The sequence below is a fragment of the Homarus americanus genome, unplaced genomic scaffold (assembly GCF_018991925.1).
Source record: "Homarus americanus isolate GMGI-L3 unplaced genomic scaffold, GMGI_Hamer_2.0 scaffold24922, whole genome shotgun sequence".
In the NCBI taxonomy this organism is placed as follows: Eukaryota; Metazoa; Arthropoda; class Malacostraca; order Decapoda; family Nephropidae; genus Homarus; species Homarus americanus.
The window spans coordinates 1776494-1797684 of record NW_024722610.1 but is presented as its reverse complement, the minus strand read 5'-3'; the positions used below and the strand labels follow the sequence as shown (position 1 = coordinate 1797684).

General features: G+C 41.8%; 3 protein-coding genes across 7 annotated transcripts; all 3 read left to right on the top strand.

Annotated features, from left to right (window-relative positions):
• Positions 1 to 552: 552 nt before the first annotated feature.
• LOC121863001 (suprabasin-like) lies at positions 553 to 5831 on the top strand. Of its 2 annotated transcripts, none has more exons than XM_042361462.1 (3): positions 553 to 587; positions 1652 to 3467; positions 4767 to 5831. In XM_042361462.1, the coding sequence occupies exons 1-3, from the start codon at positions 576 to 578 to the stop codon at positions 5153 to 5155; spliced, it is 2217 nt and encodes a 738-aa protein (XP_042217396.1). In that variant the 5' UTR covers positions 553 to 575; the 3' UTR covers positions 5156 to 5831. The 2 variants fall into 2 exon arrangements, with proteins under 2 accessions (XP_042217396.1, XP_042217397.1); XM_042361463.1 differs by lacking the exon at positions 4767 to 5831 and adding an exon at positions 3612 to 3682.
• Positions 5832 to 10225: 4394 nt separating this feature from the next.
• LOC121863000 (glycine-rich cell wall structural protein 1.8-like) lies at positions 10226 to 11769 on the top strand. Its single transcript, XM_042361461.1, has 2 exons — positions 10226 to 10277; positions 10831 to 11769. Exons 1-2 carry the CDS (start codon positions 10266 to 10268, stop codon positions 11716 to 11718), a joined length of 900 nt encoding a protein of 299 aa, XP_042217395.1. The 5' UTR covers positions 10226 to 10265; the 3' UTR covers positions 11719 to 11769.
• A 4654-nt stretch (positions 11770 to 16423) lies between these two features.
• On the top strand, positions 16424 to 19653 carry LOC121862999 (glycine-rich cell wall structural protein-like). Of its 4 annotated transcripts, none has more exons than XM_042361460.1 (3): positions 16424 to 16472; positions 17845 to 19132; positions 19241 to 19653. In XM_042361460.1, the coding sequence occupies exons 1-3, from the start codon at positions 16461 to 16463 to the stop codon at positions 19321 to 19323; spliced, it is 1383 nt and encodes a 460-aa protein (XP_042217394.1). In that variant the 5' UTR covers positions 16424 to 16460; the 3' UTR covers positions 19324 to 19653. The 4 variants fall into 4 exon arrangements, with proteins under 4 accessions (XP_042217394.1, XP_042217392.1, XP_042217391.1 ...); XM_042361458.1 differs by having other exon boundaries at positions 17845 to 19156; XM_042361457.1 differs by having other exon boundaries at positions 17845 to 19180.
• Positions 19654 to 21191: the final 1538 nt, after the last annotated feature.

The following is a 21191-nucleotide window of genomic DNA, read 5'->3' as shown; positions in this document are numbered from 1 at the left end:
ATTTTATTGTTATGCGGGATGAGGTGGAGATTAGGCACCCCAGTTTATTTCACCTGATAATTAAACAACCTATTGCTGCCTGGAGGGATTAGGTTAGGTTTGATTAGGTTAAGTTAGGATAAGTTAGCATCAGGGTGTTTAATCATCAGGTGAAATATGCTGGGATGCCTAATCTTCACGTGAAATGTTATGTGTTACATATTTCTTCTCTATATTCAAATACAAAAATTTCAACAAATCTGAATTGTTTTTTTACCAAGAATTGATTCAGTAGACTATACAAGGGTAGGACAGATGACACACTGAAGAACATCGCTTAATGAAACACCTGTGAACACGTTGACTACAAACAACAACAGTCACTCCACCGGAACAGAGCGTCAGCCAGTGCTTATTACCTGGCCATCAGACGCGTGCAGCGGGGACACCTTGACGCCTCTCACCGATTGTCTTAAGGTATTGCGAATGACTTGACTTCCCCCAGCAGTGACCCGCATCAGGAGAACCGTCAGGTATATAGTGTCACCGCGGCTTGTGTCGGTCAGCAGTCTACCATCAGACAGGGGACCACAGACATGAGGATCCTGGTGAGTTGGGCAGCGTCGGAGATGTTACCGGAGGAGGAGGAGGAGGAGGAGCGTTTAGTGATGGGGATTTACAAGTGCGTGACGGTGTGGTGGAGGTGGAGGTGGCAGTGGTGGTGAAAAGTGATGGTTGTGATGGGTGGTGGTTGCGGTGGTTACTTGTGGTGATGGTGGTAGTGATGGTGATAGTGAAGGTGGTGGTGAAGCGTTACTACCGACTGAGTGATGAACAGTGCCCACAGTGTTGGTGACTGAACTGAGAGTTTATACACACACACACTTTCCCTCTCTGTCAGTGATTACTTCGTCGGATATATAGATAACAGGCTATCTTGATTATATGTCTATCCCAAAGAATATACCAATTTGTTCTAAGCGTTACATGTCTATGATATTAATTACAACACCATAACATAACATAAAATAACAAGACAAAACAAGCAATCTAGATTTTAATGTACGCTCTAACTAACCGCCAAAGCAAAATGCCAGCCACGAGAATACAATGAATTAGACCAATAAGCAAGGAGTTGAAGAGACACAGCCTTTAGTAAACCAAAGTAGCATTACCTTAATTAATAATATTGGAATTAGTTAATTATAACGCCACACCACCCCGTTAAGTATTGTACTGCGGTGTCCCTCAGGACTCATTTAATTTAAAACTCGGGTTGAAACACGACGACCCTCTTCAAGGGAAGATGTTGTTTAATAATACGGGCGTAAGAGTGTACAGTTTGCCGCCACACCACCACAAGGGTCCTCGCCCCTATACTTTCACGAGGACCACCACTAAAAATATGGGTGAGGAAAAATCCTCAGTTATCTCTATTGCTTTGTGTAGATTACATTTTTATATTCACCTTTCCATTATTTTAGGAGAGGTTAGGAGAGGTTAGGGTAACTTAAAAAAAAATGCATTATTTATTGAGTTCCATAATTTATTTGTGAAATGTGAGTTACAGTGTTAATAAATATGCTAAAACATGTTCTAATTAGTTACTTCAGAATATAAGTGAGTGCGTGTGAAACTCCCAATAAAACTGGAAAGTGGATCCCTCCCTCAGATTGTGGTCCTGTTAGCTGGTGCAGTGGGCGCGACACACAAGAGAGAAGCCGAGTCGTCACCTGCTCTCCTCACCCATGGTCCCGGAGCTCTACAGGGAGTCCCATATAGACATGATAACGTCGTGGGTCCCGTACTGAGACGTAAACTTATTTTGAGACCTCAGTTACGAAACAGACCTCCTCCAGGACCTGTAATACGACATACACATCTTCCAGGACCTGCAATACGACATACACCTTTTCCAGGACCTGTGATACGACATACATCTCTTCCAGGACATGTAATACGACATACACCTCTTCCAGGACATGTAATACGACATACACCTCTTCCAGGACCTGTAATAGGACATACACCTCTGCCAGGACCTGCATTAAGACTTGCACCAGTTTTAGGACCTGTGGTGAAACATGCACCTGTCTTAAACCCTGTACCTTTACCAGTTCCTGTGTTACATCGTGGTCCTATTCTTGCACCGGTGATAAAGCATACTGGTGTCACGGGCCATACTGTGGAGCATAACATTCTTCACGGTCCCGGTCATTCGGTGAGTCTTGGCTATGAGCAAGAAGCACAACACAATTCAGGGCATATAACACATGTCTTACATAATAACCACATACATAACTTAGGACCTCTTCCTGGACACGGTCTAGTCCCTGCTCATGGCTTAATAAACAGTCATAAAGAGGCTCTGGAATATGGCTACCGGCATTCACTTGGTCAGATTCATGGACATCATCAGAGAGGCGGATTTGTACCTCCTCAGAGCCATGCTATCAGACATGCCTTTGGATTAGAGACCAAAAACGATCTTGGTCATGGAGTATATACCCGCACTCGTCCTGTTGTAGTAGCTGTTCATCCTAATGGTGGTAAATCATATGTTACCAGCCATGGAATTGGCAGGCGAGAAGCTGAGCCAGAACCGAAAGCAAAAGCAGGACCAAAGGCAAAGGGAAAACCAAAGGCAGATGCTGATCCATCCAACCTTGGGCTGCATGTCGGAGTGAGTCCTGGCCATGGCGTTGGGGTCACCACGGGAGTTCCAAGGTTCAGCGTTGATCAAGCCATCCAGAACGATATTGCATTCAACGCAGGCCATACCGTAGGCTTTGGAACAACACGAGGTCTCAAACTAACACACGGGACAGCTGCCGGACTACCTGCACGACATCCCGTAAGAGGAGTACCCGTACTGGCTGCTGGACGCCATGCAGCAGACGTTGTAGTACGAAGGCCTCATAGAAAGTTAAATCATAAATTACACAGCGTAGACAGCAAGATCCACAGCGTCTCTCACAAAGTACAAAAAGTACACAAGAACCGGCCGCTTGCTGGCCACGACCTGCGCTCATTAATTCACGAGGGCGTACCTGCCGCTTTTAGTTACAATACAGGTTTCATTAGTCCAAGGGTAAGCCATGAATTGAGTCATGACAGACAGGCATCTGTACATGTTGCTGGGCATGACGTACACGCAGTAGATCATGGTGCACATGTCCATAACAACGATGAGCAACTGGCAGGTTTTGGCATTGGCCTCTCTTCACCTATAGTAGGCCATGGTGTAGGTCTTGGTGTACGTCATGGTAGGGGTCATGGCGGGGGTCATGGTGTAGGTCATGCTGTAGGTCATGGTGTGGGTCATGGCGTAGGTCATGCTGTAGGTCATGGTGGGGGTCATGGTGTAGGTCATGGTATAGGCCATGGTGTAGGTCATAGTGTAGGTCACGGTGTAGGTCATGGTGTAGGTCACGGTGTAGGTCATGGTGTAGGTAATGCTGTGGGTCATAGTGTAGGTCATGGTGTAGGTCCGGTGTCATGTGGTCATGGTGTAGGGCTCATGTGTAGGTCATGCTGTAGGTCATGGTGTAAGTCTGTGGGCCATAGTGTAGGTCATGGTGTGGGTCATGGTAGGTCATGTGTGGGTCATGGTGTAAGTCTGGGCCATGTAGGTCATGTTGTAGGTCATGTGTAGGTCATGGTGTAAGTCATGGTGTGGGACATAGTGTAGGTCATGGTGTAGCTGTAGGTCATGGTGTCATGGTCATGGTGTGGGTCATGGGGTAGGTCATGCTGTGGGTCATGGTGTAGGTCATGCTGCGGGTCATGCTGGTGTAGGTGTGTGGGTGTGTAGGTCATGCTGTATGGTGTAGGTCATGCTGTGTCAGGTCATGCTGTGAGTCATGGTAGGTCATGCTGTGAGTCATGTAGGTCATGGTGTAGGTGTGTGGGTCAGGTGCTGTAGGTCATGCGGTGGGTGGCTGTAGGTCATGCTGTGGTCATGGTGTAGGTCATGGTCAGGTGCCATTGGGCATGGGGTCATAGGTCAGGTGGGTAGGTCATGTGGGTGGTGTAGGTGTGTAGGTCATGGTGTGGTCATGTAGGTCATGCTGTAGGTCATGGTGTCGGTCTGTGTGGGCGGTAGTGGTGTATGTGTGGGTCTGTATAGTCAGGTCATGGTGTGGTGTCTGTATAGGTCATGTGTAGGTAGGTCATGGTGTCGGTCATGCTGTGTAGGTGGTGTGGGTCATGGGCAGGTCATGCTGGGTGTAGGTCATGTAGGTCATGCTGGGGTCGCGGTGTGGGTCATGGTGGTGGTATGCGGTGGGTCATGGGGTAGGTCATGCTCTGGGTCATGGTGTAGGTCATGCTGCATGTGTGTGGGTCATGGTGTAGGTCATGGTGTGGGTCATGGTCATGCTGTGAGTCAGGTGTAGGTCATGGTGTAGGTGCTCTGGGTGGTGTAGGTCATGCTGTAGGTCATGCTGCGGGTCATGGTGTAGGTCATGCTCTGGGTCATGGGGTAGGTGGTGTAGGTCATGCTGTGGATGGTGTAAAGGTCCTTGTAGGTCGGGTGTAGGGCTGTGGGTCATGCATGTAGGTCATGGTGTGGGTCAGTGTGGTGTAGGTCATGCTGTGGGTCATGCTGTGGGTCATGCTGTGGGTCATGGTGTGGGTCATGGTGTGGGTCATGCTCTGGGTCATGGTGTAGGTCATGCTGTGGGTCATGGTGTAGGTCATGATGTGTCAGGTAGGTCATGCTGTGGGCGTTGGTGTAGGTCATGCTGTGGGTCATGCTTTAGGTCATGGTGTAGGTCATGATGTAGGTCATGGTGTAGGTCATGCTGTGGGCGTTGGTGTAGGTCATGCTGTGGGTCATGCTTTAGGTCATGGTGTAGGTCATGATGTAGGTCATGGTGTAGGTCATGGTGTAGGTCATGCTGTAGGCCATGCTGTCGGTCATGGTGTAGGTCATGCTGTGGGTCATGGTGTAGGTCATGCTGTGGGTCATGGTGTAGGTCATGCTGTGAGTCATGGTGTAGGTCATGCTGTGGATCATTCTACAGGTCATGGTGTGAGTCATGCAGTAGGTTTAGGTGATGGTGCAATAGGTCATGGCGGGGCACACATCACAGCCTCCCCACACAGTACACCAGGCATTAGATTCTCAGACAACTTCCTCCACAACCCTTTCTCCTATGGTGTACTCGACTAGTCTTCTGTCCGCCTTGTTTTGTTAATGTCAGATTGTATCCTTACCTATACTAACCGTTACTCCCATGCTCCAATTGTTGTTTATATTGTGAATGAATATTTTGTTGCTTAATGAACGTGATATAAGAGTAACCCTGTAAATGATGTTTGTATATATTTTATTCTTAAACAAATTATACATATTAAGATGGCAAATATACCTTTGTTTGTATTACCTGCTGAAGTGAATATATAATGGATGGAGGTAAAATATATGGAAGAACTTTGTAAATATTTAGTTGTGTTATATTGTGAAACTATTTATTTTGTCAAGTGAAGTTATATAAGCCGGTAGTCATTTACATATATTCAGTAAAGCAAAATATAAATTCTATATAATGAATTCACTGGCGCCAACCTCACACTACTTACATGTCTATACTTCGTGGCGTTAAAGAGTTATTACTGAGCTTCAACATCTAAGGTGTTTAAGCGAACAAGTAGTTTAGTAATTTAATAAGTCCTTCAACAATTAACATGAAAGATATAAATTTTTGTTTATACTTCAAAAGGATGCGAATAATGGTGCCTTAAGGACATTTTTGCCAAAGTGTGCACCATGTACAGCATATACAGGCATGTATACCCGAAAAACTCATAACATTTATAAAAAAGGCAATAAATAAGTTCAACAATAACTTTTCGTTTGCTTTGTCAACAACGTTTACAAATCTACAGCTCAGCAACCATCAAAAGTAATCAATATTACTACACAACACACAATATCATATATTTTTTTGTGAAAGTGACCTTTCCAATATCCATATCTCGTTGAAATATAAAAATGTATTGCCTCGACCCGGTTTTGGATGAATAAAACTGTTTTGGTGGGTTATGAAATGGGATTTATTGTAAACTAATTTTGAAAAAAAAAAAATTATATATATATATATATATATATATATATATATATATATATATATATATATATATATATATATATATATATATATATATATATATATATATATATATATATATATATATATATATATACAATCTTGGTCTCACTCCTGAGAAGAATGTTACTTCGATTCAATGACCCAAAACTAATGTGGAACGCAACTGATAATTCTAACATTCCCACTGGAGTCCTTCCAGAATTTTGATCACGTGAACGAAGAAAAGTTAACAATGTAATATATCATCTCTCTACCTGTTAGAGGTAAGTCAGAAGGAACACACTATTAAGAGCACAGTGCCCTGCCAAGTACAGGCACAGAGTAGATTACAAGTAGAAGAATGATACAGTATGTACTGTACAGTACAATTATACGTATGTTTTTATAACAGTACACTAACCTTTGTATTATGTTTGTATCATTAAACTATGATCTAACAAACACTATTATAGCATCCTGACCTTCACCTGCCCTTACCAGACCAGTTTAACAAAGGTTTAGATTTGTCCAAATTTTGACATAACATCTGTGTCTAGGTCAATCCGGTGCTCCATTACTCTTCAACCTAGTTCCATTAAGTTTCACATCGTTATCACTGAAATATCCCCTCTCTTATAATTATAATCGATATGGACTGATGCGTTCCCTCACATACGGAGAAAATATCCTGAAACAATTATCGGATGTATGGTAAACCTTGAACACTTCTAATACTAAATACTAATTATACAAATGTGTTCACGAGGAACCGCGATCATATTTTTACAAGAACTAATTTAGTCTCAAGCACAACTACTATTAATTCTGCAGCGACTTACCATTTTATACAGCTACATTGTGAGGAATATGATTGACAACAAAAATAAATCAAAATTACAATAGTTACAGTATAGTTTTTTAACCTCAAGACACCTAAAAGACTAATATAACTCGTACGTTTGATTGTATAATAAGTCGAGTAAGCCATATTAATAGTTATTTAACAGAGATAACCTTTATTTTGGGGGTGGGGGGGGGTAAATCTCAGAGGAAATCAACTTAATTTAACAGAATATAACACATCAACAATGCTATGTAATCCTAACAAAGCTTAATCTCCTACAAACTGGGTTAAAACTTAAGTTAGATAATATCACAATATGTTACGGTATATTCAAGGGAGCGGCAGCACAGAATGGCATTGAGATTATTGCTGAGTGTCCAATGTTACGGAGAAGTACAAGTGAACGGCCCTGCGTGAGGACATAATATATTGCACACACTAGAGGGAGGAATGTGTGTGTGTGTGTGTGCTGGCGAGCATTGAGTGTGGCCGACTGATCTGACGTGATGTTGAGCGTAAGGTTACCTGTCACTGACCCAGTCGACTAGAGGCGGAGATTAGTTATCATTAACAATCATGTTACTGACCCACCCTGCTACTGACCCACCTACCCACCCTGCTGATGACCCACCCTGCTAATGACCCACCTTGCTACTAGCCAACGCTACTAATGACCCACCCTGTTACTGACCCACCCTGCTACTGATTCACCCTACTACTGACCCATCTTGTTATTGACCCACCCTACTAGTGACCCACCCTACTACTGACCCACCCTATTACTGACCCACCCTGCTACTGATTCACCCTACTACTGACCCATCTTGCTACTGACCCACCCTGCTACTGACCTACCCTACCAATGACCCACCCAAGATAATTCACCCCATTTTGAAACGCCTTACAAAAGCAATAAACCGATAAAACATTAAAATATAATAAAGACAAAACAATTTTTCTATCAATAGCATAAAAAAAATAACCTGGAGAGAAATTAATAATTAAAAACTAAATTAATCTTCGATACCACTACCGGTACAAGCATCACTACGAAAAGTGAAAACAAAAGTCAACGCTACTCATTCTTCTAAACTTGTGTCAAAATAACAATAACAATAACAATAATAATAATAATAATAATAATAATGATAATAATAATAATAATAATAATAATAATAATAATAATAATGTAATATCTTTAAACTGTGGTAATATGAGTTTATTCGGTCTAACATGGTCGAATTTTTATCATAGAACCGGGTGCTAGATTAGATTAATTTAATTTAAATAGAATTGACTAAAATACCTATTGGCACGATCTGATTACTCTGTACGTCACGCCTGATTAACTAAGTAATTACTCTACACAATTGACATATGAGTTGAAATTATACTGATAGTTAACTGTTTATCATGTCGCCTTTAAATAAAAATAACTCATGATTTTCAGTTAAATTTGTGTCATTTATTGAACACTTTTCCCGAGTTAAAAAAAAAGTGAGTTTTAGGAAATTCTCAATTTATCGCTATAATCCTTTACTTTCGATTTCATTTAATTATAACATTTATATAGTTTTTGTTATTCCATTGAAAACAAAGTAATAGTAGAGGCAACGTGTGATCATTTAGTTCAATTGTTTTTAGATAGTTTTTTTCTCTAAACTAATTTTACTTTTAATGAAATAGATACAGGATCTATTTTACTACCGGCAGACAGGTAAGAACAATAATGAACTCTTAACTTAAGGAATTATTAATGGCTCACGGTGGATTATTACGATACTGTTGATGTCTTTTTTATTTTCCTTCTTATATGGGTGTCACGAGGCCTGGCAACTACACCAAGACGATGTACATTATGTTAGTTGACTCTTATCCTTGTATTGCCCTCTTGTTTTCTGCTCCCATTGCCTGGTATTTATTATCAAAAGTTTTGAAGATGATTAACATTCAGAATTTAGTCAATAAATTAAACTCGTTTGATACTTTCAATGTTAGACGCCGATGTGTGCATACCAGATACGCCTGGTCACTAACGAACACACATTATATATATATATATATATATATATATATATATATATATATATATATAAAATAGTAGAGTGAATAAGTTAATATGACATAGGCATGTCACTCAGGGCCACACACAACCCCTGCTGTGTACCGGTGCATTACGGACACCCCTCAAACAGTTCTGGTTATCTATTCAACGATAGTTGTGAGAAAATATCAATAGTTGTTGGTATCAAGGACGAGCTCCTTCAGTGTGTTAATGACACACACACACACACACACACACACACACGCTGTAGTGAAATATAAAGATAACTTTATAAATAAGAACATTATATATATATATATATATATATATATATATATATATATATATATATATATATATATATATATATATATAATTTGTGTGACCCCGATGCTCCTTGGAGCCAACATGGTCCTGGTAGGAGGCGCCATTGTTGCTTGAATGGTGGCGATATATGCGATTTTTTGTAAAATTTTTACTAACTGTATATTACAGTTATACAGCAGGGAACAACTATTGTAATGATACTGAATTATAATTTCTTCTAAATAGAACGCTATTAGCAGGATGAACTTACTACTGCTGGCCCCTGGCATGACCCCGTCAGAAAAACAGATGAAGTTATGCAGAAACCTTAATCCACAATATACATAATCAACCTAATTAACCTAAAGAGAAAAATACTTTATGTACCCAAGAAATAAGACACATCCTAGATTTTGAAGAGAGCTCAGATTCTCAACTGGCTCAGCCATGTTAATAGTGTTATTTATACAGACTCTGTATCTGTGTTCTTCTGGCTAAATAAACTGTTTCAATATCAATATCTAAATTATATACTGTACGTAATTGATAAAATATTTTGTTAATGATAACTTTAACCTTAAGAGTAACTGTATATGAACTTACATTTGTATAACGAAAGTGAATTATGTCTGAGTAGCTCCTTGAATATGACGGATTGGTCTTAGTTCAGCAGACATCGAGTATTCGCGAGAACACTGACAGTGACTCTCACATGTCGCGAGAGGTGAGAGTGTGGGCAGTCATGTGAGATGAGAGGGGAGGGGAGGGGGATACAGGGAGAGAAGGTGGTGGAGGGGAAAAGGGGGGCACAGGGAGGTAGGTAGAGTGGGAGGGGATGGGAACCAAGGAGCCAGGACTAAGTAGCACTGTGTGGAGGGATCGGGGGCGTTTGGAGGGGGGGGGTTTGGGGTCGGTCCTGCGTAGCTTGAGTATATAAGCTCAGCGACCCCAACTATGGCCACACACCATCCCGGTGCCTCAGCCAACACCTACAACCATGAGGACTCTGGTGAGTTCACTGTGTTCACTCATAATACCCCGTGGAAGTCTGTACCAAGTCGAGTTTATAATAACAAGTGAAATGAGTTAGAAAAATTAGTTACTTTAACCTGCCTTCTCTCTATAGAAATTAACTAAAGGAAAGATTCGTATTTGTGTGAACCGCGACCACCGGAAGAAATTGTTATGGATAAGTTTATGATGAAAAAGAGTAGATGCTCAGAGAGGACTTAGCATTCTTCTCAAGTCCTTAAGTTTAAAGGAAAATATAACACGAAGATTTATTTCTTAGAGATTTCTTGTTAGTGTTTAATTAAACTCAGATTCATATATTTCCTTTACTAACATAACACTTAATTATCATCATATTCAAAGAAGAGCTTTTCAATGGCATTCTTGTAGATTAAGATACAATAGTGAGGACTTCTGGATAATTACTGTTTTCTGTGACTTATAACATGAATGTTAATTAGGCACATTAATTAAGGCAGAGGACTCTTAAACATTATACACCTGAAGAGCAGCACACAACCACCCTCCACCCTCTCTCCCTCTGCCCTCAGATCGTCGTCGTGTTGGCCGCCTTCGTGTCAGCCAAAGATAAGCGGGAGGCTGAGCCTTCGTACGGCAGCGGTCATGGTCATGGCCTGGGCCATAGCATCGGTCTTGGGCTGGGACATGGTTTCGGCCATGGTCATGGGCTGGGACATGGTTTCGGCCATGGTAATGGGTTAGGACATGGTTTTGGCCATGGTATTGGTCATGGTGGAGATCACGGGCATGGGCATGTAGTTGTCACTGAAACAGTGCATGTCGATCATCATGGTGGGCATGGTGGCCATCATGGTGGCCTCATTGGGGGATATGGTGGTCATCATGGTGGCCACATTGGAGGTCACCATGGTGGTCACGTTGTTGTAAGTCATGGTGGTCACCATGGTGGCCACATTGGAGGCCATGGTGGTCACCATGGTGGCCACATTGGAGGCCATGGTGGTCACCATGGTGGCCACATTGGAGGCCATGGTGGTCACCATGGTGGCCACATTGGAGGCCATGGTGGTCACCATGGTGGTCACGTTGTTGTAAGCCATGGTGGTCATCATGGTGGTCACATTGGAGGCCATGGTGGTCATCATGGTGGTCATATTGGAGGCCATGGTGGTCATCATGGTGGTCACCTTGTAAGCCACATCCACGGACATGGTCACGGTCACGGACACGGTTATGGCCACAGCTATGGTCATGGTGAGGTACAGTCATACGAAATTGGACATGGCCACGGATATGGACACGGAGCAGCCTATGGATACAAGGCCGCCGTGGAGCATCCTGGCCACGGTCTCTCCTTCCAGAGGAAACACTCCTACGTCAGCCCCTACCACAGCCTAGGGTACGGTCACGGCGGACACAGCTACGGATACGGACGTGGTGGCTACGGACACCACTAAGTACACCCGCTACATGTGCTGTATTTATGTTAATAAATCAATTATCTTTCACTGAACTTTCTGTACCCGCCTTAACACTGGAGACAAGACCCGCTAGTGAGAGGAAGTAACACTTTACATCTTACTTTATTCACCTAAGATTAATTAATACATAATTATATATCATCACTAAACACTCATCCTCAAAACATAAAAACAAAAATCAAAATGATAATTACTATAAAAACATGAAAAAAAATCCTACCATAATAACTGTTATTCATGGCAGCAATGTGTTGGTTGGTGCTCAGGTGATTTGTCTCTTGAGCTCACCTGGACTACGCACTTAAAAGACCTTAGTTGTTAAAGTGAACTAAGCCATTATGCCAACAACAATAACATCCCTCTAGCATATCTGAGAAGAGTATAGTGCTACCATGTCGGGAGATATACCTGAGTTACCTTGATTATCTACTCGTTACCTGGCTGGTAATAATGATGTAACATTATACTTTTATGTGCATACCAAAAATTCTATACACCCACACACACATATATATAGACATACACATATAAATGCACACACATGTAGATAAACATATACACACACACACACACTTTTCACAAATATTCCCCCCAAGAATAACATAGTGTGATTATCTAGAGAGGGTGAAATCACTTTGCGTAAACACGTGTACAGTATAATATATGAACTCCATAAACAACACTAGTACATACGAAGTTTTAAAACTGTAATATATTTTCTTTAATATAATGCCTCTAAAACTCACATATAAACGTCATATTGCTATTTTTAATGATTAAGGTAACATGACGCAACTTTATTCAGTCAACGTATTTATTCCCAGGTGCTGGAGCGACGCACTGAAGCGACTTAATGGTTGAGTCTCAGTGTAAAAACTGATGTTATGTGTGAAGTTGTTTTTTGTGTTTTGAAGTTAGCCATTTACATGTGTTCTAACGTCATCTGTTATATAAAGATAATTTGGACTTCGAAAAATGTGTGTGTGTGTGTGTGTGTGTGTGTGTGTGTGTGTGTGCAAATGTTGGTTCTCTAATAAGTGTCTTTGTGTTAACTGATATATATTTTATGTAATGGAAAGTGGAGATTAAAAAGAAGAGAGAGAGAGAGAGAGAGAGAGAGAGAGAGAGAGAGAGACTAATAAACAAACAGATAAGAAGAGACATAATTAGTTTGGAAGACTGGAAGAAGAGCATGGGAAATAAATAAAACAAGATAAATGTAAGAGAAAGAAGGAGTGACACAAACAGTCTATTGATTCCCGGAGTGGAGTGGAGAGGACGGACTGCCCGAACGAAAAATGAGCGCCCCCTCAACCCACCTCCAGCCACCACCCTTAACCGATCGACAACTAAAACTTCTTGACGGAGGAAATGGCCGGAGTTGGTGCCATCCTCACGCTAAGCTCACGTTGAGGACCAAGAGGCTTCAGCAGTTCATGAAGCTCTCCATCCTCCTTGTCTGGGTCCACGAGATCCTAGAAGCTCTCGAACTGCTCCGGAAAAGTATTAATAAAGTTTTATGGCTGCTGCATTCCTTCCTTGCCAGTGCAAACAGAGGCTGGCGACCTCCCTCCCTTCACCTGCCCTAAGGCATGCCTACAAAACATTCTCTTCTTGTATTTTCACTGGATTTTTTATTTTTTTTAATTCTCCATCTGGGTACGATAAAAACTTTGTGGAAACACGAAAAACCAAAAGTTCCCTTAACGAAGTGGGAGACTTATGGTTCGGCGAGACAATATCAACTAAGTATACTAAAAAGAAATCCTTAAATATACTGTATATTTACAAATTAATGATAATTCAGTTTCAGTTAAGCCTTGCACACTTACTGAGTACTACAGTAGCATTGAATTAAATAAATTTTGGTGCTATGTAGACAAAATTGAATTAGAGCAAAAAAAAACTCATAAATAAAAAATATTAGCGTCACTAAGAGACCCTGAAATCGATCCTAGTTGAATATTACCTCACCAAATATCTATACTCGGTCATAACTATTCTTCTAATTCATGCTATTATCACTGCGAGTCACCATCTCTTCCACACAGCAGCAATTAGCTCCGGTAGGCGTTGTTAACTCATCACTGCCTCCTCTGCCAGTGTCATCAGTTCCCATTACGTGGCCGTTTTCTCTCTGGACTCAGCGAACAGAACAGAGCCATATCCATACATTAGCTCTGGTAGGTTGCAGTCTGTGCCAACATGATACAGTCTTACCAGCCATCACCCTGGATCAATCTCAAGTATTGCCTTACCTATGGAACCATCAAGAGAGAACTGTGATAAACCTAAAGCCTTATCGAGTTTACTTCCCTTCACCGACTCCTACAAACACACCGCAACAAGTACCATCAAAAGGTGTTTTCTCCTTCCCTAACACTAGTCAGAGCCTAAATTGTTGACTTTATGACTACAACACCCATACAACAACAACAACAGCCTACCGTAAGTTAGTGAGTTGTGATAATACTGCCTAGGTCCTTGTGTGTATTTCCTGGCTGTAAAAGAATGTCGTCGGTACATCAGACAACAACAGCCAACTTGTAAACATGTAATCAACACTGATCATCATGTAAAGATAGACTACCAATCACCCGCCTGCTCCCCCAAAAGCTCGGTCGACTATTCTGTAATTTCTCCTATAACACCCGAGCTCTTGATACTTGTGTTGTATCAGACACACAGAGGGACGACTTGGCTGGGGGCAGAGCTACCAAGATAAAGATAATCCTCTTACTGTTGTCCACTTAAAGGAAATATTTTTCTTAAATGTCGTTTTTTTTAGATCTTTGAGCCACCATTGTGTGGATGATACACCATTCTAGAGGTTAAATTACGCATATAAGAAATAAAAAGATAGCTGACAAAACTTCTCACAAGTCATGTTATCCGATTAGGTAAAAAACAATATCTAATTATTTGGAGAAATTTAGTCAGTGCTCAAATAAATCTGTGTTGATACTGGAAGGGATGGGCTTCATAAATTTGTTTTCCTGCCTAAAACAGAGGTTGGAACGAGGCCAATCAAGGTTGGCTACTCATAACAGACCCCAACTTGATCCCCAGTTTCCGTGGCCCCTCACAAACAAGTCAGACTGTGGTCGTTCGTACACACACTTCCCTGATATGTTCTTTTCTGGATGCTCAGTGATGGGTGGCTGTGAGACCTTCTCTTGCCGGCAAATAATGGAGAAAAAAATATTGTTTTAAGAAAAAGTAAACATAAGATATCCACTAGGAAAATCACACACACTCTCTCTCATATATATATATATATATATATATATATATATATATATATATATATATATATATATATATATATATATATATATATATATATATATATATATATATATATATATATATATATATATATGCAAGTTTAGAAGTAAAATGGAAATTGCTTCATCGAAGTGTTCCAAGTCATTGTTCTAATATTCGCGTTAATGTCAAATAATTATATATTCATGGCTCTAATAGGACATCTAATGATAATATAATTTACAAGGTGTTTATCAGCCTTCAACATTAATTATTTTAGCCAATTAAGTAATGACTTAATATCAGAGAAAGCAAAACACCGGCCAATGACAATAAAATATTAAACAATAAAATAAGGACAAAATATCACCTCAAATGAAACAAACCAAACAACAAAACTCTGCTCATGACATAAATTGTCATCTATAAATGCCATCACTTCTCGTGACAGGTGAGGTAAAATATTATGTAATGTGACAATGAAACTTATCACGGGGCGCATACTGCTATATCATAGAGTATAATTACTGGCTCAAACTGCCAGGTTCAGGAGTGAGTTAGCAGAACGTCCTCCAGCGCCGGCTAAGAATCTCCCCACGTCACTTGTCTGTAAGCAGCCCCAAGATGACTGGCAAAGTCATAAATTCATCTATAATACATCACCTTTATGTCTGTATTATCCCGGATCTCAGGGTTTGGGAGGCCATTAACCTAAAACTTCATGGCGAGAATTGTTGACGTTTGTACTTGTATATCAGCCAACACCTCACTATATCATATACCCATTAAACTATATCATGGTGGTATAACTGTGGCGGGGATTTTTAGACTTATGGGATAAAATATCGGTAATTACAATGTTAAATCACGTTCTTTGCATCTGTCCTTAACTAGCCTAACCTAACCTAAAAACTTGGTAAGGACATCAAGACTCCCCTCCCCCCCCCCAAAAAAAAATAAAAATAATTTGACTTGTTCAGATTATTTTAACCAGTGTATCTTATATTCGGCTTCATACGTGACCAAGTTTTGTCAGTATTCAGTTAAAATTTCCCTCGAGAACAATAATGCAATTTTACATCACAAGTGTCCAGTAAACCTTAAGGTGTATCCCGGGTGTTCTCTGACACTCAACAAACTGCACACAGTCGTTTTCCTTAACGTGACCTGTTCTTGGAGAGCTTCCCTGACAGGCGGACTATGATAACGTTCTTGCCGTGAACACATTAGTTTCACTCCCAGAACGGGTCATGTAGAACAGCCTTACATGCACCTCCGGGCCGCTGGGAATCCAAGTACACGAAAAATAGATATAGTGAAGGTGTCGTGACTAGGGAAGTTTATGGTCACCTGGTGATGGCTCAGGTGACCCGCGACGAGGTGCAGCAGTATATAGCCACCTCACTCACCCTCATTGTCATCAGTCGCTCAACACGCAGCCAACAGCAACCATGAGGATCCTGGTGAGTAGTACCTTCAGCTCAACACTTGACAATATATCTGACACCTGTTAACCTTTACAGTTTGTAGAACATTTTCTGTAGCTGACGCTGTAGCTGTCTAATCAATTTAGTTTTTTATGATAGCTCTTGAATTAGATGTCATTCACCACCATAGGAAGTACAGGTACACAGAACTATCAAAGGTAAATATGCATAAAAACTACACAACAGAATATCAAGCGTTTCCACACATTTATTGGTATTTATTTGACACACACACACACACACACACACTTTTCACAGATATTCCCCCCCAAGAATAACATAGTGTGATTATCTAGAGAGGGTGAAATCACTTAGCGTAAACACGTGTACAGTATTCAGTCCTGAAGCACGGCGCGTAAAGACGACCTTGTCACGCAGGTCTTGGCCACCACCCCGAACTTTCCCTCCATATACAAAGAAGAAAGAGAACACGCAGAGAATATGTGTCGAGCTAATATAAAGAGGCGGAATATGACCATTAAAACTTAAGAAGCACCACAAGCAATAGTCCTCCCTCAGTGATAAATAGAGTCCCCACGTCTATGCTTATACAAAATCACCCCTAAGAGCTTAATGTCTGAAAAATATAAGTTGAATAACTCTATAATATTATGTGGGATATTCTTACTCGTGTTCAACTATTTGTTCCTTTTAAATGAAGTAAAGCATTAAGATTTTAATTTCTTTTTATTTTAAGTCACGTCGAGGACTATTGTTCTGTCCTGTTCCTTAATATATAATAACTCCCATGAAGATCCAGTTGATGCGTTTCTCAAGAAGTTTATATCGGTTAAGGTGATTTCCTTATAACACATCTCCTACACTGTGTCATTCACCAATTAAGACTCCTATATCTATAGTATTTTCGATGGCGTGTGTACCTTTAAAATTGGCTCTAATATGATCCTATTTTCTGTGGTCATATTCCTAACATCTTTATTTTCATTTTTTTTTAGATGGTATTATTTATTCTTTGTTTTTATTGGTAATGTGGCAAGATGTAAAGATGATGAACCAACCACTTAATAACTCACTTGACTTTGAATAGTTAGTTGTATTAGCCCACAGTTTGAGAATAATTAATGATTAAATCCCCTTTACCCTAATACATACTTGACAATTAGTTATGCTATATCTCTCTCACTGTTACGTAAACGGTGGTCATGAAGAGGAAGGAAGTAGTATATAGTATTATAATATGTAAGTCGCTCTTTATATGTAATTCAACTTGATAATGGCTTAACTAACCTAACTTAACCTAACCTACCTTAATTTAACTTAACTTAACCTTACTTAATCTAAGCCACTTAACTTATCCTAACTTAATCTAACCTAACTTCCTCTCCAGGTTGCTTTGTTCCTGGTCTCAGCTACGTCAGCCCAACTGCAGAAGCGTGAGGCTGACCCCACTCCAGGCGAAGCTGAACATCAAAAACGTGAAGCAAAGGCCGACCCCGGTGGACATGGTCACGTCATCGGCCATGGAAATAGCATAGGCCACGGTCACGCCGTTGGACACTCAGTCGGCCACGTCGTTAGCCACTCAGTAGGACATGGACATGGCTTAGGACACGGTCATGGGTTGGGACACGGTCATGGCTTAGGTCTTGGACACGTCCTTCAAGGTCATGGCTTGGGATATGGTCATGGAGGTGTACATGATTTTGGACATGGGCACGGGCACAACATTGGTTATGGTCATGGAGGAACTCATGACTACGTGTCCGAGTATGGCTTCACCTCTGGACACGGTGGTCATGGACACGGCGGTCATGGACACGGCGGTATTGGGCATGGCATTGGACATGGCGGTCTTGGACATGGCGGTATTGGACATGGCGGTCTTGGACATGGCGGTCTTGGACATGGCGGTCTTGGACATGGTCTTGGACATGGCATAGGATACGGTTATGGAGCAGGAATCGGTCATGGCGTGGGATTCGGGCACGGCATTGGCCATGGGCACGGCATTGGCCATGGGCACGGCCATGGAATTAGCCATGGGTACGGACACGGTCATGGATACGGTCACGGAGGGTTGGGGAACATCGTGGGGTACGGAGTGTCTTACTACCCATACAATGCCAACTCTTACTTGCCCTACCATGGCATTGTGAAGAGGGACGCTAAACCAGAAGCCAATGCCAAGGCTACTGCCAAAGCCGACCCCGATGCCAAAGCAAAATCCAAAGCCAGCGGTGGGCACGGCTTCGGACATGGTGGTGGTGGACACGGCCTCGGACATGGTGGTGGACACGGCTTCAGACATGGTGGTGGACACGGCTTCGGAGTCGCTGGTGGACACGGCCTCGGACATGGTGGTGGACACGGCTTCGGACTCGCTGGTGGACACCGTTTCGGACACGGCGTGGGAGTTGGACTAGGTCACGGTCTAGCACATGGTGGTGGTCATGCAGTAGGTCATGCGGTAGGTCATGGTGTTGCTCATGGTGGGGGTCATGCGGTAGGTCATGGTGTTGCTCATGGTGGGGGTCATGCAGTAGGTCATGGCGGTGGTCATGCGGCAGGTCACGGCGTCGGTCAAGCTGTAAGTCATGTTGTAGGTCAGGCAGTAGCTCATGCTGTAGGTCAGGCAGTAGGTCACGCTGAGAGTCATGCAGTAGGTCATGCTACAGGTCATGCAGTAGGTCATGCTACAGGTCATGCAGTAGGTCATGCTACAGGTCATGCAGTAGGTCATGCTACAGGTCATGCAGTAGGTCATGCTACAGGTCATGCAGTAGGTCATGCAGTTGGTCATGCTACAGGTCATGCAGTAGGTCATGGTGTGGGTCACGCAGTAGGCCATGGTGTAGGCATGGTGTAGGTCATGGTGTAGGTCATGGTGTAGGTCATGGTGTGGGTCATGGTGTGGCGCATGCAGTAGGTCATGGTGTGGGTCATGCAGTAGGTCATGGTGTGGGTCACGCAGTAGGTCATGGTGTAGGTCATGGTGTAGGTCATGGTGTGGTCATGGTGTGGGTCATGGTGTGGCTCATGCAGTAGGTCATGGTGTAGGTCATGGTGTAGGTCATGGTGTGGCTCATGCAGTAGGTCATGGTGTAGGTCATGGTGTAGGTCATGGTGTGGGTCATGGTGTGGTCATGCAGTAGGTCATGTTGTGGGTCATAGTGTAGGTCATGGGTTGGTTATGGAGGATGGTGTGGGTCGGTGGTCATGGTGTGGGTCATGGTGTAGGTCATGGTGTGGGTCATGGTGTGGGTCATGGTGTAGGTCATGGTGTGGGTCATGGTGTGGGTCATGTTGTGGGTCATGGTGTGGGGTCATGGTGTAGGTCATGGTGTGGGTCATGGTGTGGGTCATGGTGTGGGTCATGTTGTGGGTCATGGTGTAGGCCATGGTGTAGGTCACGTAGTGGGTCACGGTCATCATGGTGGAGGCTATGGTCATCATGGTGGAGGCTTTGGTCATCACGGTGTAGACCATGTAGTGGCCCATGATGTAACCCATGACGCCCATGTAGTTGATCACAGTATCCACGTATTTGATGACGGTCACGGCTCAGGTTATGGGGGGGTAGGTCATGGGGTAGGTATCGGCCATGGGGTAGGTATCGGCCACGGGGTAGGTATTGGCCACGGGGTAGGTATTGGCCATGGGGCAGGTCATGGGCATGGGGTAGTTGGTTTTGTTGTGGATCATGGCGTGGGTCAAAGCTATTACTCAAATCCTTATGTCCACAATGTTTATACGCCCGCCTACCATAAGTAAATTACTGCCAAAACCACATTATAAATAATAAACACAAAGTGGTACCCTCTGGCCTCGACTTGATGTTCTCGTGGCACCCTCTGGCCTCGACTTGATGTTCTCGTGGCACCCTTTGGCCTCGACTTGATGTTCTCGTGGCACCCTTTGGCCTCGACTTGATGTCCTCGTGGCACCCTCTGGCCTCGACATGATGTCCTCGTGGCACCCTCTGGCCTCAACTTGATATCCTCGTGGCACCCTCTGGCCTCGACTTGATGTCCTCATTGTATATAAGTTTAGTATAATAAAACATTATTTATGCAAGACTATATGGTTATTTTACTTCTCCGTTTCTATGAAAATTATAATATAAAAAAGAATATAAAATATATACGATTTTTCACTAGTAAACACGTTATCAATTTCATTCACTTAAAATTTTATCTTTTTTATCTAAATTCCCCTATTGACTCACACCTATATTAAGCATTCATAAGAGTTGCATCTTCTTCTACCACTCTCACTTTCACTTCCATGACTACACGCATCCATTCAATAAATATCAAAGAGCCAAGGTAATGCTGTATTACACATACTTCACGGAGCGTTAGCAACAGTGGAAGCCGACAAGCTCTTTTAATACTTCCCTTACTTTTATTCTCTTGATAGTATTCAAAAATAATTATTTTCCCTTTTCAAACATTTTCAGTATTTCATGTTATCAATTGTACTGTCACCTCTTTCGTGTGTCTCTTATAAATCTAATTCACACTATATATATATATATATATATATATATATATATATATATATATATATATATATATATATATATATATATATATATATATATATATATATATATATATATATATATATATATATATATATATATATATACAGGTGTGGTAATTGCTGTAATTTTAAATATCTTTCGGTCTTTGAATTAATTGTTTAGTTAAAGCATATAAACAACTTAATAAT